This window comes from Malaclemys terrapin, chromosome 7 (assembly GCF_027887155.1).
Source record: "Malaclemys terrapin pileata isolate rMalTer1 chromosome 7, rMalTer1.hap1, whole genome shotgun sequence".
Lineage (NCBI taxonomy): Eukaryota > Metazoa > Chordata > Testudines > Emydidae > Malaclemys > Malaclemys terrapin.
Genome location: NC_071511.1, coordinates 48,713,013 through 48,731,700, shown reverse-complemented (window position 1 = coordinate 48,731,700; position 18,688 = coordinate 48,713,013). Strand labels below are relative to the sequence as shown.

The following is an 18,688-nucleotide window of genomic DNA, read 5'->3' as shown; positions in this document are numbered from 1 at the left end:
ATCTGGGACAAAAAAAAATACAGAGCCTGATCCTGCACCACTGAAGTCAATGAGGGTTTAATCATTAGCATCTCTGGCCACTGGATTAAGCAGATGAGGCCAAGTCTGAAGCTCCAACCCTGAAAACACTTAAGCACATATAGTCCGATGCAGGATCAGGGCCTTAGGGGAATGCTGAACCTATATCTCTGAGCTGAAAAGCCAGCACTTTGGCATGCCACCTCACTGCAACCCCAGGCCTCTCTTGCCCTTTTATGACTGCAAAGAAAAAACAATTTACAAAAACAAAGATGCATCTGAAGTGGTGCAAGCTCAAAAAACATCCACCAAAGAGGCACACAAGATGACTGTACCTTCAGGCTTCAGGAGGGGGAAGAAACAGGGCACTTGACATTTAGTATGCCAACTCCAGGAAATGACTTAAGAGTTAAAATAAAAAAAGTCTCTCAGGTGGGCAGAATAAAATATTCAGCATCATGTTCCCAGAGACCAGCTTTCTGACAATAAATTTCATGCCTCATAGGCCAAAACAGTTATGAGGTTTCAGTCCCACATCCTTTCACAGCAACCAAAAAAATATAAATAAATAACCCTGACAAAGCTGAGGAGGGAATTTCTATTATTGTTATTTACTGGGTATAGTCAGGCCTGGATTGAAGATCCATTTCTGGAGCAGCACCTTCCCCAGCACTTGCTCTCTCCATAAACCTGTGAGAGATGACAGCGGGACCCAGAATGTACGCTGGCAGGGGTTCAAGGATGTGGACTGCACTGTTCAGGCAGAAGCTGGTTTTCTCCAATACCCCATGAGGAGCTAAGGGCATGAATCACCAAATTTAGATCCACATAATATTTGAGGTCCCAATCAGGGCTCCTGTTGTGCTAGGTGCTGTACAGAAATTTACAAAGAAAGTCCTGGCTCCATGTATCTGCAATCTAACTTGGGAACCACAGACAGAGCTAGAACATACATGCACAGAGCTAGAGCCCCCAAACACATTCAGTGTTCGTTCCAGATCCCCTGCCATGAAAAGCAACACACAAAGTCTGGGGGAAGAGGGGAACAATCAGCGTGTGCGCTAGTTGTATACAGGTATAAATTTGCTTAAAATGCATACACAGCAGGTACATGCCACAGTCCCTAAACCTACCCATTCCAGGTTCTGCAAGTGCCATGGTAAGGTGCGTATTGAGGAAAAAGATACAGAAAGATAATGGAGCAAATCTGCAAACACCTAGCAGAGAAGGTGATAAGTAACCGTCAGCATGGATTTGTCAAGAATAAATTGTGTCAAACAAACAAACCTAATAGCTTTCTGTGACAGGGTAACAAGCCTTGTGGATGGAGGAGAAGCAGTAGATGTGGTATATCTTGACTTTAGTAAGGCTTTTGATACTGTCTCGCATGACCGTCTCATAAACAAACTAAGGAAATACAACCAAGATGGAGCTACTATAAGGTGGGTGCATAACTGTTTGAGAAACCCAGAGAGTAGTTACCTGTGGTTCAGTGTCAAGCTGGAAGGGCATATCAAGTGGGGTCCTGCAGGGATCAGTTCTGGGCCCAGTTCCGTTCAATACCTTCATCAATTATTTAGATAATGGTAGAGAGGAAATACACTTATAAAGTCTGAGGATGATAACAAGCTGGGAGGGGATACAAGTGCTTTGGAAGATAGAACTAAAATTCAAAATGAACTAGATAAACTGGAGAAATGGTCTGAAGAAAATAGGTTGAAATTCAACTAGGACAAAATGCAAAGGACTCCACTTAGGAAGGAACAATCAGCTGCACACATACAAAATGGGAAGTGACTGCCTAGGAAGGATTATTGCAGAATGGGATCTGGGGGTCATACTAAATAGGAGTCAACAGAGTAACACCGTTGGGGGAAAAAAAAAAAAAGTGAACATCATTCTGGCATGTATTAGCAGGAGTGTTGTAAGCAAGACAAGTAGTAATTCTTCCGCTCTACTCCACGCTGATACAGCCTCAACTGGAGTATTGTGTCCAGTTCTGGACACAAAATTTTAGGAAAGATGTTGACAAATTGGAGAAAGTCCAGAGGAGAACAGCAAAAATAATGAAAGGTCTAGAAAACATGACTTATGAGGATAGATTGAAAAAATTGGGCTTGTTTAGTCTGGAGAAGAGAAGACTGAGAGGGGACATAACAGTTTTCAGTACATAAAAAGGGTGTTACAAGGAAGAGGGAGAACAATTGTTCAGCATAGGATAAAAGCAATGGGCTTAAATTGCAGCAAGGGAGGTTTAGGTTGGACATTAGGGAAACTTTCTGTCAGGGTAGTTAAGCATTGGAATAAATTGCCTGGGGAGGTTGTGGAACCTCTGTCATTGGAGGTTTTTAAGAGCAGGTTAGACAAACACCTGTTTGGTTCAGCCCATTGTACAGCTACAACAATCAAATCCAAATCTGGGTCCTGACTTGGAAATAGCCCCAATACCTCCAACCTCACATTTTCTCTTTCTGCTTTTGGTTTCCAGATTTCCCGCACTCAGAAGACAGCATAACCAGTCTCTAATACTGAAAGCAGCACTCATCCATCGTTCTTTCCCCTACCTGTCTCACAAGGAATTACATCTGCCTTATAATCATCCTTTTTTACAAGCTCCAATAAGACATTTCCATTTAGATGCAAGCTTCAGTTCCCATAGCTTCTCACAAAATTGTATTCCATTCTCCCCTCCACTCATGGTGATGCAGCTGGTGCTCTTGTTGTCTGAGTCAGTCCCAAACCAAAGTGCCTTTGTGATGTTAAGAGAGTGGGGTTTTGCTGGAGGTAGTGTCTTTCAGATGAGACACAAACTCAAGGCCCTGTCCAGATGGCACTTTTTGAAAGAGAGGGAGCATTTGTTAGTCCCTAACTTTAAACAATTATGTGCTCCTGCTCCCTAAATATCCCCAATAGGATACAGTCCTCCCTTTTCACTTCCTGTCCTAAACTGCTCTGTGCTGTTAAACAGCTGCCTCACTGCATCCCAGACTGACTGGTGGGCAACAGTGCTGTATGCGTGTACAGTTTGTAAAGCTCTTTGGGATGAAAGGCAGCTAGGTTTGAAGACAATGAAGCTCTGCCAATTTGCACCAGCTGGGGATCTGCCCTCTAAAGTATGTGTCATTCATTTTAAATTCTGCTTATGAAATCAACCCTTAAGCACCATACCAGGGGTCCCCCATTTGTTGATCCATAGATAACCTTGGCTATTCTTTTACGATTACAACAAGACATTCAGTAGGGTGATGTCAAAAGTTGTCAGTAGTCCACTGCTTGCTTGTACAGTCACCAGATATAAGAATAGCGTACAAATTTCTCTTTCTGCTTCGCTAGATACCAAAGTTATTCGCCCTGTGGACTTTAATCCTGTCTGATTTCAACTGATCCTGTGCTATTCAATTACAGCTTGGGGAACCCTATGCCACAAGAATAATTAAACAGAAGGAAGTGATCACCCTTACCTGCAATTTACTGACTGGCCAATGGGAAACAAGGGCTGATAAAGTAGAGCACAACTTAATGTTAATCTTCTGTCTAATACCATTTCATTTTGGATTCCGATGCATCTATTTAAAGTGCATGGGGGCAAAAAGCAAAAGGAGAATAAATTATATCTGCAGTCGCAAATGTGGAACTAAGTAGTGGTCCTTCCTAGGTGCTCTTCTGAAGAGCATGTTGTCCATTGTGCCTCCACACACACACACACCCCCCCAACCATATAGATGTCTAACCCTATACAGGATGTGCTGGTAGCTCAACACCAAGAGCCCAGTTCTGATCCGAGAGCTTGTCTATATGCAAAGTTGCCCCAATTTAACTAACAGCATGATTTTAAAACTTGTTTACTTAAACTGAGTCAAAAGGTGATGTGGTCGCTCTTAAATGAATATAAACCTGGCCTATATCCATTTAGCCTAAGTCAATTAGTAGTGATTTAAGCTAACCTGAAATAAACCAAATGAAGAATGTCTACATGGGGTTTTGCACCTGTTTAACTCAATCCTTTTAAAAAACAATTTAAACTTAAATCAGTGCAACTTCTGCATTTAGACAAGGCCACAAAGTCAATGGTAGGAAACTAGAGTAACTGCTGTCAAAACGAAGGAGTTGCACCTGTTTTAAACCAGTGTAAATGAAAGATTCAGACACCGAAATATAAATATATATATATATATATATATATATATATATTGCTTTGTAGTGGTGGAGCAATATATCTAGCATGCTGCAAGAACCTGATGTCTTTAGGATCCTCACACCTCCAGTATCAGAGGGGTAGCCGTGTTTGTTGCTTTTTACAGATCCAGACTAAGAATCCTGTGGCACCTTATAGACTAACAGACGTATTGGAGCATAAACTTTCGTGGGTGAATACCCACTTCGTCAGACACAGACGAAAACTTATGCTCCAATACGTCTGTTAGTCAATAAGGTGCCACAGACTCTTTGTTGCTTTTTACACCTCCAGTGTTTCAATATTTATTTCAGATTAGTCCATTTAAAATAACTAATAAGATGAGGGTAGAAGTGTTGGGAAACGGAGGCCCTAGAGGCTGACGTCCGTTTGTTTGTTTGTTGTTTTGTTTTTTTTTTTTCCCTCCCTCTCCCTCTCTCCCTCTCTCAGCATGGGCAGAAATAGGGCAGGCTTGCCTTTCACTACCCCAATTCGGACTTGGAGAAATCACTTCCAGGAATGAGGAGGGCATTCTGCTGCCACAGACCATTCAGTCCCTGGCTTCTCAGCTTAGCTGGACAATGAGGAACAGAACGGTGAGGAAACAGGGGCCTCTGCGATGGTGTTTTATTTGTGAACACCTGTACACGGGGAAGCAGATTGTTATTCGCCAACTAAAAATCACCATGTTTCATTATGGTATTTAGATGCAAACCAACCACTCAGATTATTCTAGCTTATGCAGCCTGTTTTAAGAGTGAGAGTTTAAATTTACAAGGCGAATATAAGCACTGTCTCTCTTTGGCAGCACAAACAGCTGGATTTAGTGTGTGTGTACGCTGTGCGGTACAGGGAAAGAACGCAACGAAGTGCTGAGATAACAGTCATGTGCAGCCATATAGAAACCCAGGTAGATGGATACAAAACACACATGCACACTTGATAAATGGATCAAACTGACTAGCAATCAGAGGCACAGGCAGCCACGACCCTGCACACAGAGAGACGGTGACTTATTACAAGCGGTCACGCAGGCAGCTACTCTAGAATAGGAGAGCTGTTCAGTACCACAAGGAAGGAAACAGAGGGCAAAAGAGACAGCTTACCCCTCTGAGCTGCTGGACACCACCGAATAGCCTCATCACTCCATCAATCTCCTGCTCCAGCCTTCTGGTCCAGTACTGCATCCTGCAGGAGGGGGAGAGAGACGCACAGTCAGAGCCCTGACACTTAGATCAGCAGGCTAGTCGAAGGGGGAGGAAGGAAGGAAATCGGTGCCCACAGCTAAGTTTACTGCGCTCTGTTTCTGCAGTGCCAGATGTGGGCAGAATACCAAGAACGTCTGCCCTTAGAGTTATGGCTGGGGCTTCAGGACTTTTAAGTTTACACACAAAGGAAAGGGGAAGGTAGGCAAAACAGAAATTGCCTCTTTTCGCCCTTTTACTAAGCAAGAGAGACATATATCGTGCAACCCCAAAGGGACTATTCAAGGCCTGGGTGGCTCAGTACTTGGCTTTTGCTATAGAGAACAGCTTATCGCTCCTGCAGGACTATTTGGCCAAGAGCACCCGTAGAACCAGTTCAGGACCAGCCATGTCTTCCGGCAGGGGACTATGCCCTGCCCCAGCAAGGGAATGGACTCTAGGCTATAATAGGGCTTTTCCAGTGTTAATTTATATGATTGCAAGGCCACAAGACAGCATTGACACACTTGGGAGCCTAATATTGGATCAGGAGAATCCCAGGGCTCAGCTAATAAGCAGCCCCAATATTTCTCACTCCCATAAGAGGTGGTGCTGCCAGGTCTGAGGAGAAGTTATTGGCAAAGCTGCCTCTTGGGTTACTTGACCAGAATGGGAAGCTGCAGCATGGACTACACCGTGTCACTCCTCTGTACAGATCACTTTATGGCAAGAGTTCCCATTGCTGGCAAGCCTGCATTTGTCCACAGCACACTCCATACTCGCCCCTCCACCCCCCCAAAAAAAAAAAAAATTATAGATAGATATAGTTGTAACAACAACAACACTCTTCAAATCCACAGCTTTTAATCCTCCTCTGCTTTTAATGAGCTTCCCTGACTTCTTTAATTCCTGGCCATGCAAATGTCAAATCTCCCACCTGGCCTGGAAAAGTGCTGCTGGCTTGTCTACATCCCAATTATTATTATTTTCAGTGCTATTCCCATGGCACCTTTTATCTCTAAGTGCTGCATCAGAAAAAGGAGCCAAAGAGGAGTAGACGAAACTGAGGCCAGTAATGGAAAGTAGGAAGCCAGCCTCACAGCAAGTAGGATCATGCAGTGGAGAGAGCAGAAAGCAATAGAGCTATCGGCCTTGGCCCATTTTAAATCCAGAAAAATTCCCCCAGATCAGGGCTTTACACACGCACGCTACAGCCCTGTTGCCACTGAACCAAACTAGCCTCTCTGCAAGGACAAGAGATGGGGAAACCCAACTTATGAGTTTATAAGAGGATTGTAATACTGTATTTTACAGTCTAATGATTGCCAGCCTTGGGTCAATAGGTATTTCCATTAGGCACAAATTCTAGAGGAACCTCCTCCCCCCCTCACACACACACAGCTTCTCTTTTACAGCAGAAGCACCACTTGTAAACACCTGGAGTGGAGGCACCTAAGGAGGACAGGAATCTGGTCCGGCAGACACCCGTGTTATTCACGCAGGTGGAGCTCTTGCCAATTGTTAACATTACACAGGAGGCTGCCAACAGAAGGCTGGTATAGCTGCACAATCCAAGCTTACAGAATTAATCATGCTGAAAACCCCATCTCTATGATTAAACTGGTCTAATGTTCTAAAGCAGGTGACGCTATGATTTTTGCCCTCAGGAGTTTGGTAGAGGAGGAGGAGAAGGCAGGCAGAGGAGCATATGGGCAAGAAAGCAGCAGACATTTTCTCTGAGAAGCAGAGAGCAAAGCCGCACGGACAGCTGTTTTAAAGGTGGAGGGTTACAAGTTCTAGAAGCCCTCCAAGGAGCTTACGCAGCTGACATCTTTCACTGAATTCTAGCTACCTACAGCATCTGTCCATCCCATCTCTCTCTAGGAACATTGGACTTGCCATATCAGATGAACCCTATAGCCCATCTAATCCTGTATCCATTAATCCTTAACAAAAAAAAATTAAAAAAAAAGTTTTCAAGTGCCATCAAGGCACAAGATTTCAGAGAGTTCTAACTATATGGGAAGTTTGAGGCATCTACATTATTCTGTTATTAAGATCATTCAAGACATACACACAAAACTGACATGGGGTGCTCATTTTCTTAATTTTTAAATTAATTTTAACTCAAATTAATTAACTGAGTTACTTAAATCTACAAAAAATTCATTCTGTGTCCAAAGAATAAATGCTGTTATTTTGGGGAGGAGATAAGGTATGTTTCCATGCATAAGAAAAAAGGTTGGAATTTTGCTTCAAGTGCAAAACTCAACTGAGCCTTAACTCTGGAGCCACGACCAGCATCTCCATATCCAAGTAGCTCTGGCCCAGCCTGCACCTGTGGTTATCAAGGGGTACATGTACCCCAAGGAGGTATGGCAACTCATCTAAATGTTTGCCTAGTTTTTCAACGGGCTACGTGAAATGCACTATCAAAGTCAGTAAACTAAAATTTCATACAGACAATGACTTGTTTATACTGCTCTAAATACTATATCAGTGTTTCTTGACCTCCTAGGTTATTATTTATTTTTATAATTATATGGTAAAAATGAGAAAGTAAGCAATTTTACTGTGCTGTAACACTTATATTTTTTTGTCTGATTTTGTAAGCAAGTAGTTTTCAAGTGAAGTGAAACATGGGGTATGCAAGACAAATCAGACTCCTGAAAGGGGTACATTAGTTTGGAAAGGTTGAGAACCACTGGCTTACACTACAGAAGGTTTGCCAGTATAGTTATACCAACAAACTCCCTTAGTGTGGATGCAGCTTACATGGGCAAAAGAGTGCTTATGCCAGTTCTCTGAACAAAACAAGCTATACCAGCAAAATGACTTTTTTGCCAGTATAACTGACTACACTAGGGCTTCTGTCAATATTGAATGGTCAAAGAAAAATAATTGCCTGACATTACTACACCAGCAAAAGTTTGTAGTGTAGACCTGGTTTATATCTATGGATTTCTAAATGCAGCCATCACTATAATATTTGGGGCCAGTGATTTTGGTGACCAGGAATGTTCAAGGCCAGGCACATCCTAGAATTTGGCATCATCTCTTCACCCACCACTTGCCATGTTCTGGGTAGGAAGGTACCATTTAAAAATATATTACTATTCTTCTATCTCAGCTGACCGCCTGCTTCTGTGATTGTTCCACTTGAAATTTTACAGAAAGGGATTAGAGCAAGGATGAAAAGGGCAAAGAAACTGATATGCCATTATGCACATGGAGATTTCACTTTGAAGCAACTCTGGTATGGAAGCTGTAAGCAATAAGACATGACAGTCATTGCATCTCTAGGCCATTATTGCACGCCTCAGGTGGCGTTACGGGGCTCAAGGAGCAATAAATTCCTCGAAATGCTCAGCCCAGAGTGTCTTACCGCTCTTGTGAAATGGTGTTTATAAATAAAATATAAAGCAAACAGCAAGGCCGCTTCACTTACTGGGATACTATTGACACAGATGCATTACCAGTCACAAGGCCCCATTTGCGACCTGTGTGCTAAAGCCTTTTCCTGAATTTAATTCCCGTTGCAGCAGCCTGAACTATCCTTCTCCAGTGAATTAATATGGGAGAGGAAGATATCCCAAAGACAAGACTTTTGGGTCACCACTGAGCAAGTTGCTCGATAGGCACCAGCATACCATAGTGAGGCTGCCTCATGGTCCCATCCTCCACCCCCTTTAAAGACTATCCTGCACAGTTTACCTAAGTCCCTGCTAAAAGCAGACCCTTGACCATGTGTAAATTCAAATTCCCGACCCTCAAAACAAAAACAAAAACAGTTGTTGTGTGTTTGGTGGTTTTCTCCCCCATCTGCACAATTTATAACCTGCTGTACAATTTGTAACAAGGAATATAAAGAAATCTTAAATAAAAAAAAAAAAAAAAAAAAAAAACACACACACACACACGCACGCAACAACGTCCTTTGTCATCGTCTCCTCAAAGGAAGCTTTAAAAATGTTAATTGATTTCATAATCTGCATATTTGATTTTTGTTTAGAGAGAAGATATATATAAAAAAAAGTTTTACTAGCACACGCATCCAGTGCTGCTGTCCAACCTGCGCTATATGGGAGCCAGAAGTTTGCACCTGCACATATATTCCTTCAGAAAAGGGGTGGATCTCCTTTCTGACTGCTCTCCTATTCCAGACATACCTGGTTTGGGCCCAGGGCAAGTTTCCCATTTTACATAAGCCAGTCCCCCTTCTCAAGGTCCCATACCTCCAGGGAAGACTTTGGTTAATACATCTGAGCTGCTGCCACCACCACCATTCCTGGGAGTGTTTGTTGGGAGAATTCCCGTGGAGTCAGGGAACACCCCTTCTTTGGCCCAAGACCCTCCCTCCCCTCTCCCCCCCCCCCCAATTTCTGTACATAACAGACTGCATTGCTTAGCGCTGGTCTTCTGCGCAGCAGCCCTCACGCACAAGCAAGCCACCAAGCCAGGTCAATTCCATTTGTTTGTGGTCTCAAGAATGTAAAAGGACAAGGGGAAAAACAACTTAAGAGAATATGCTCCCCCAGGGCTCAATGGGTTATACAGAAAGTATTTTGTACAAGTGTACACACTTAATGCTGTGTGTTCAGCCAAGAATGCTTCCTAGGTTTTGGTTCAATGCCCAAATATCGCTATTTAATAAGGTTATTAATTATAGTGTTGCCCAATTTTTGCTGTGCAGGAACTTTCCCTTTTAATTGGCTTATTCTTCAAAATGCTTAATTCTCCAACTACCTTCACATGTGTGTGCATTCTTCATTTCTTATATATCTGAAAGAGGAAGCCCTATAAGCGCCAATATTTACCGACCAGAAAAAAAAAATTACCTAACATTTATTGTTGTTGAACAGACTTCTGGAGAGTATTGGTTGTAATAGAACAGCCACAGAAATTGCTGGCCACTCTGCCAGTCATTTTCAAACCTCCCATACTGTCATTTTCATGACTCCCTGTTAATTTCATGTATGTGCACAGGTGCTTACCAGGAATAAGCGCGAGAAAATACCAGGACAATTCATACGTGTGTGTGTAGACAGACAGACACCCCTCAAGATGTTACTCACCCACTATCACCCCACAATAAAGCACCTTGGAGGGGGACGAAGGAGAGAGAAATTCCAGAAATCTAATGGAAGAAAGATCTATTAAGAAGATAGGATGGTCTGCTAGATAAAACCCTGGATTGGAATTCCCAGCTCTTCCACTGACCTGCTGCATCACCTCAGCCACAGCATATCCCCTCTCTGTGCTTTTGTTTTCCCCTCCCACTCAGTCTTGTCAGCTCATTGCAGCAGACAGTCTCTTAATGTGAGTGTACAGAACACTTAGCACAGAGGGGCCTTGACCTCAGCTGGGTCCTCCAGACCTCGGTGTAAAAATTAATAAATAAGTAAATAAAAACAGAGGAATAGTTTGGGGAGGTGGCTTTATGGGCCCGCAACGTAGACCTGGGCAAACGATGTGAACAAAATGCCGCAGATACTAGATTACATTTTGTAACAAACACACTTTAATTTGTGCTCCATTTGTTAACCACAAATAGTCTAGTGAACAAGTATAACTTGCAGGAATGTTCACAGAAATAGCCAATTTTATGGGGAATACGAGAGAATATTCCTGGAAAATGAGTTTTGAACCTGAAAACTCAAGTGTTTGCCATCTAAGAGTTACACTCCACCAATCAGGGAACAGACAACACCATGTGATCAATGTGTCCTGTCAAAATACCTTGAATTTCAAACTTTGCATATAAAATACTCACAACCAGCTTTTTTGCAGAGAAGCTGGAGGCCAAAGAATAATTCAGTGAATAAATTAAAAAACACAACAGGCTTGAGAAAATCATGCTGTTTGTAGATGATTGGCCAATAGAAAGAGGAGAAGTTAAGTGGTCAAATGTAGAAAATACCATACTTAATGGTACTGCAAAGGGTCCCCGCAAGATCGATGTATCCCTTTATCACATCAACTCTCTCTCACTCACACACACACCCCACTCACCCCCCTACCTGGTAATAAAAAAACAACCAGCAAAGCACACCACAGGAAATCTCTTTTGCAGACAGTGAGGCAGAGGGAAAGGCAATCGCAGCATGGGGCTCCCCAAACCAGTCACTATCCATCTCAGAGTGGGTTTCTTCATTACGTGACCATTTTGAAATGCAGCCATCACATGAAGGGCACTGGAATTTTAGCAATATTATTTTGCAGCTCTTCCACCTGAGGATCCCAAAGTTCTTTTCATCCATGAAAGAACTAAGCTTCACAGACTCTCAGAGCCTGAGTCTGATGTTGTAGCAACACCGGGTTACAGTTCTTTACGTGAGAGCAGAATCATGCAGGTGAGGTGCAAGGCAGGTTAGCCTCAGCCAAGGCACAGAGAAGTTAAGCCAATGCCAAAACAGCAAGTCTCTCTCTCTCCCCCTCTCTTTCCAAAAGCCTTGATCACACCTACACTAGTGTAAATCAGGAGTAACTGTACAGAAGTTGGTGGAGTCACACCAAGTTTCTACTGTTTTATAGTGAGATTGGAACCACACCCTTGAACTCTTAAAGCCTGTAACAGAACTGAAGAGCTGCAAGGTACTGCTTTAATAAATAAGTGAACAGGTGTCAGTTTTATAAAGCCTATTTATTGCTGAAGGAAGTTCACCCAACAAATCCTCTTGTAATTTTCACTCCCCATCAAGCCCTCATGACAGACAACGTCCATGCATCACCATTCAACCAGCTAGGTGCACAATGGTTTACATTAACACCTCCCTCTGTGCCACCACTATCTCGGCTGTTTCACCACTCTCTCAGCCATGAGGAGGATGAAGGGGTTGAAGAGATCCCATTCCCTAATGCAAGGTGAGAACAGGTCTAGCAAAGCTTCTGCGAGCAGCATGAATTAACTGACTTTATGATGTAACGACAGACACTCTGGTTTATTTGTTTATTGTGTATAATTCATGGCTCTCTTGGGAGGTAGACAGGGAGGGGTGGGGGAGATCATTGCAGTTCTCGTTTGTTCCAGGAAACGAATATCAGATGGAAAGCAAAGCTGCCCAAAGGAGAGCAGTCCCAGCTTCCACGAAGCAACTCATGGGATTCCAACACCCAGCTGGGGACCAGAACACATGCTCCACAGCTTGGAGAACTAGCAAAGCAAATCAGACCAACTTAGCCAGAGTTGGCAAGAACTCAGATGCTCTTAGTCTGGCATCCTTTGTCACCAGAGCCCAGACAATCTCCTAACCACATTCTGAGATTCAACTTCTTCTGCAGCATCTCACCATCAGAATGTTTGCACCCCGGCACCTGGACATTGCTTGGTGATGTAATGATAAAAAACACAAGAGAGCTATAATGCGGCTGCTTCGCAATGTTCCCACCATTTCTATGCAGGGTCCCAGCATGATGAAGGTCATTGGCTCTTAGGAGAATTGAGGAGTCTAAACATCCTCCACACCTCATAGAAACAACTTCTTGAGAAGAAAATATATTGGAGAATGCAAACAGTCTCCCCTAAGAGAAATGGTAAAAGTCCCCTGGCTTGGATCATTTAAGTAACTGGACTGATCCAGACACTGGGGAATGGACTGTAAGGAACAACTCTCCGCTGCCTGTTGGAATATGATTTTAAACAGAGCTTACACTTGTCTCTCATTTCCACAATGTCTAGTTTACAGGGTGTAGGGCAGACCCTGTCAAGTAGATAATGGGGCTCATGGCAATCAGGATCTGTAAGCACGGCCACAACTCTGGGCTAGAAAGAGCCCACCATGGGGATCACGGCTCTGTGCTGGAGTATCTTACCACAAGACGTTTATCATGGCAAGGAATACATTCCAAAGTGAAAAGCTATTAAGCAGCACAGACAGTAGGACTGGTAGAGGCCAGTTGGGTCCCCCTTCCTGACCTCAGCATGCTGCAGGGCCACTCCCTACATCATTCCCCCCAATGTCTCAGCTAGCCTACACTGGGCTCTCTGCAGTGATCAATTAGGCCTTTAAAACACAGGCCACCTTCAAAGGTTCAATAATATTCAGTTACAGTAAGCCTGATGGCTAGCTGGTGCTGAGCTGGGCCTGAAGTAAGTTGGCATCTACAAACTTCACCCCTGGTCAAACAAAGGTATCATTCATCTCTTCTGTGAGGGCCTACAGATACGAGAAACATTCAGCCACACCATTTCCCCTGCTCCTCGGCTTCTAACTGCATTAACCCACCATCTCCTAGGCTAGTTGAAGTAGACTGGCACAACATTATATACACGTCTCTAGGGCTTTCTAGGCACCATTTTCACTAGATATGTGTTTAGTTAAAACCCCTCTCACCACCATTACTCCACTTGAGGAATTCCTGGGCCACAATAGGAGTGGCATATAATCATTGTTATTATAAAGCACTTAGTGATGCTCACTCAATGGATCTTTCGATAGCCAAACAACCAGGACCCTGTCATTTTTACATGCAGGCTACCTTGTTCCCAGAAGCTGCATGTTGGATGTTCCTTTTCAGCAATGCACTCAAGGGAAAAGGAGGAGAAAAAACACTTAACAATTAATTGATTGCACTTTATGCCATTATCTCAGTGCTTTATGATTCATGCCTAAGAGCTGCCTCCAGTACCTTTGGATCCAATCAGCACCAGAGTAAGGTGCACACATCTGGACTCTGGAAGAATAAAGCTGTGTCCGGCTTTATCACAATACCACCTCATCCATCAGTGCTGCATAATATGAGGGGCCAAATTTCAGCATTAGCTGGTCACAGACCCCCAAACCTCAAGCACATGGCTCACATAACACCACAAATGAATACAATCTAGTTTCCCTTCAGTGACAACACAAAACCCAGCTTGCCCTATGAGGCCTGGGGAAGAACTAGATCAGTGCTACAGCTGGTCTTTTCTTTTAAAGAAGCCACTTTCCTGTACATTTTAGAGCTTAGACAAAGTGAAGGGAGAAGGCAGGGAAAAAAGGTGAAGTTGTGTCTGCTTCCCCCAAACACCTCAGCAGCATTAAACAGGTGATGCAACCACAGCCGTGCCTTGATTCTGATCTGCCAGACCCACTCTGGGGCTGCTTAAGGACTCTGGCTGAGTGACATTTACAAAAGAAAAAGCCATTGGACAACCTTGTCACAGAACTGTTCAGCATTAACTAGGCCATCCCCATAACACACAGGTAATTATTCTCCCCGTTTTTACAGAGAGGAAACACTGAGGCACAGAGGTTAAGTAACTTGCCCGTGTCCACAGAGCCAGTCAAAGGCAGAGCCAGGACTAGAACCCAGGAATTCCTGACTCCCAATTCTGTGCTCAAGCCTCAAAAGTGTACATTTACACTGCAAGTGAAGGTGTGTATGTAGCCTGTATAAGCATACCACTGCTAACTTTAGTCTAGCAAGCACAGGTAACAACAATAGTGTAGATGTGGCAGCACGTGCTAGCAACCGGAGAATGTACCCAGTGTGCATGTACTTGGGCAGCTCTGAAGCCCATGCTACTACGTCTACACTACTGTTATTACCCATGCTAGCTAGCTTAAAGCTAGCACGAGTAGCCATACCTTTACTTGCAGCATAGACATACCACTTAAGGAGGCAGCAATCAATTCAGAAGGAAGGATGTTTCCACAGAGAGTGACACCCGAAGGCACTTCCAGTGCTTACCAACCCTAAACACACGCACACATATGCATGCACAATAGAAACCGAGGAACCAAAGATAATTCACTTTGTTTTTGATGCCAATACTCATTTATGAAATCAAAATTCTTGTTTGCAGGCAACCAAAAAGCCTGTGCAGAGAATATTCAGAGATTTTTTTTTGGATACTTTTTTTTCTAGAAGACAAAACCAGTTTTTAATGTGGCACTCTTGATGGGTCTTATGACATCATCAACCCCTTTCTATTTAGAATAATGACTTCTTCCACACGCCACGAGATTTGAAATTACCTGTGAAATATATTTCCCCAGGCGTAGGCTCAAGAAGCATGTAAATTACCCAGGCTAATGGCCTCTAGAATTCTCTCTCACCAACACACACACACACACACACACACACACACTCACACTCCCAGTTGGAAACGTTCAAATGAGATCATGGGAGACATGCTAAGGGGTAAATATTTGTGGGATGAGAGAGGAGTTGTGCTGAGGCTTCCCCAAGAGCTAGCTCTGCCTTTAGGAGACAAGATACACAAGCCTTATACAGACAGACAGAAGCTGGTGCACTGTCAGCACAAAAATGTAATTTTAAAAGAGTGCTTTCTTGGGACAGTTGCCTGGCCATAATTTCCACAGCACAAGCAACCGAACATACTATGGATTATGCTGCAAAATGCACCCCTTAAATTTTCAAACACCTGATGTTATGGCACGTTGAGCAATTGGCAGCAATTTCTCCAACTCTTCTCTCAACTCCTCAGAGAAACAGCCCTGTTCAAGCGGTATATTAAGCGCGCTTTGGTGCCAAGGCACTTGCCAGAGTCCGGCCCCCAGAGTCTGGATTCCACAAGGACAATTGCCATCCACCCCAAGACAGGGAAAGAGGGATTCTTCCTTAGAGGTCAAACTCTCCTAGCCACGTCTCTACTCACAGAACATCAGTATATAGAATGAGATGCATCGACTCCAAGAGAAGGTGCTTTGTCCATTGGAAGGAGCAGATATCTGGGAATTATATGGCCTGAATTCTATTCCTAGATCTGCTATTGACTTACTGCCTGACCTTGTCATGTCAACTCATACCTCTGTTTCACCGGGGCTAGTCGTTCATTTTGAAGTGAAAACATTATGGAAGAGTTATGTAGGGGAGAACTAGGCATGGGGAGGGAACCAAGGATGCACACACGAGAGGAGAAAGACACCTAGGTGCTCATACTTCAGCAGAGGGGGGGAAATGAAATGGGACCTGAAAACATAACTATCCACACCCCCAAAAGGGCAGGACAGAGTCAGATAAATCAGCTCTTTAGCTGGTGTAAATAGCTGCAGCTCCACTGGGGATCTGGCCACGCCACTAACAGAGCCTACTGCAGGCAGGGCTGACAACCAGTCACCTTTCACCAAAGTCATACAAATCACAAGAGCCCCTGAAGATCTATACTGAAAAACAAAACAAAAAACCCAGTAGGTGGGAAATAGGAATGGCCACAAGCTAGCACAGATCAAAATGGGTCAGGTTTATCCCCCCAGGGGGATTCCATTGAAGCAAGTAGAGGAAGGCCAAGGATGAATTTGGCACAATGGTCTTGGCATGGGTTTTTCAAAGTCAAGGTCAAGCTGCAACGCATTTCCCTGGCATATCCATCCTGCTAAGCCACGGATTGACAGAAGCCATGGTATCACACTGCTCATTTTCCAGAAGCATAACTAGGACAAGCAACTTGAGCATTTTCAACAAAGAGTGTGTGCTAAGATCTGCACACACTCTTCAGGGTGACACTCAGAGTTCAAAATTAACTGTTGGCTCAGGTCTCTAATACAACCACCACAATATATACAAGTGATCAAGTCTGAAATACCAAGTCCAAGTACAGTGACAGCAGAGAAAGTGGGAATAAAAGGAATGAGGCTGTGACAATAACATGTTTCATTGCTGTGACCCAAAGGAGGACAGCGCTGGCTTCATTCACAAGATTTGCCAAAAATATTCAATACATGATTCAGAATATTCCATGTTTTGACTGCTGAATTTGATTTATTGAGTCATATTGCACCTCTCGCAACCTTCAAATGCTTTAGACAACTTCAAACTTTACACTTATAAATATCACCCCCAAAATGCAGCTGCCATTCTGTATACAACAGTTTTAGCGCCAGGCAGTAAAGACACATTCTGCACCCACTTAAACAGGAGCAGGAATTTAAGACGGCAGATTATAATTTTGAATAATTTTCACTTGGCCCAGTACAGTCAGGGCCTTAGTTTCCATAAGAACATCTGAGACAGCACCCCTTCAGGCACACAGCAACTCGCCTTCCCCAACACCACACTGGGATATCACATTTGTCCTCCTGAGTCAGGGATAAAGCAATTTGCTAAATCATCAACACCACTTCCTGCTTGGTTGTCTTTGGGAAGGGTCTCCCATCCACGTATTGCCTACGTCTAACTCTGCTTATCTTACGAGAGGTCACAAATGCTATGTGGTATGGCTAGATGAATGGGTAAATTCAGTTAGGGAAGAAAGTCAATAGGTTGTACAACCTATCATACAAAAAAATATTGACTCTAGCCGTGGGCACATCCATCCATCCACCACTTAACTATGATCTCACACAATATAAAAGGCTCACTCCCTGATGAGAAGACCACACACTCAGTTGCTTGAAAGCCACCAAACAAGTGACATTTATTAAGTGGCTCTTGCAAAAAACAAGCTGCTTTCAGTGCATGTAATCACATTCATAAACAGCTCAAACCGCCAGTGCAAGACTCTACTTCGAAAGATGTCAGGAAAGAGAGGGGAGGGAGGAAAAAAAAGAAAGATTCTCACACACCAACATGGGCAATTCTCCACACAGCATATTGGCCGGAGTATTCAGTCTGATCCCAGACAACATAAAATTGTACCTCATTTGCCTCAGAAGGTACAAACAGGGTTGTCAGAACGGTATGGTGTACAAGACAGCGCAGTGCAAGGGGAGAGGGAAAAGAAACCATTTATCTAAGCAGGCATGATGGTGAAATCAGACCCTGTGTCAGACCTTGGCTCTCAGGCATCCTTTCACAACTGGCCACAGAGTGGCATTACAGTTCCATTTCACCCTGCAGGATGCCTGGTAAAGAGAACAAGGAAAGGCAGGTAAAAGAAATACTGCCTCAGCTTGGACCACCTTAACCATAAGCACGGCCTCACTGGGGTGAGAACGCTGCCCCAATCCTCATCAGGCCCCTCAAGATAGTGAATAAGAAGCAGAGCTGATTAGATTTCTCTCCAAAGAGAAACTGAGTCAAGACAGCTCATTTCCAAGGCCAACAGACACAGTAAAAAAGAATGACATAGAGGTGCTCCATTCAGTCTTGGGGCAAGGGGAGGAAAGTTGGTGTTTATGTCAAAAACATCTACAAGGCATCTCTGACATCAGGTCAGATGTGTGGGGAGGGGACAGATAACGCTTCCTAGGAATAAGTGGTGAGGTATTGAAGCTCCATGAATGTATGTAAATTAGATGAGTTTCTTTCCTTCACACCAAGATAAAAATCAAAACAGAAAAAACTACAACCTCCATCCTCTTTAAAAATGGAGCCAAAAGGCCAAGTTCATTCCAGATTTAACTCCACTGCCTTTAGCAGAGTTGCA

At 43.6% G+C, this 18,688-nt stretch overlaps 1 protein-coding gene across 2 annotated transcripts in view; it reads right to left on the bottom strand.

The window, feature by feature from the left end:
- CACNA2D2 (calcium voltage-gated channel auxiliary subunit alpha2delta 2) overlaps window positions 1-18,688 on the bottom strand; it is a 597,809-nt gene that overhangs the window by 569,441 nt on the left and 9,680 nt on the right. For both annotated transcript variants that reach the window (XM_054035873.1, XM_054035874.1), the window contains exon 2: window positions 5,299-5,380. In XM_054035873.1, the coding sequence (XP_053891848.1) occupies window positions 5,299-5,380 (82 nt within the window). The remainder of the gene's footprint in view (window positions 1-5,298; window positions 5,381-18,688) is intronic.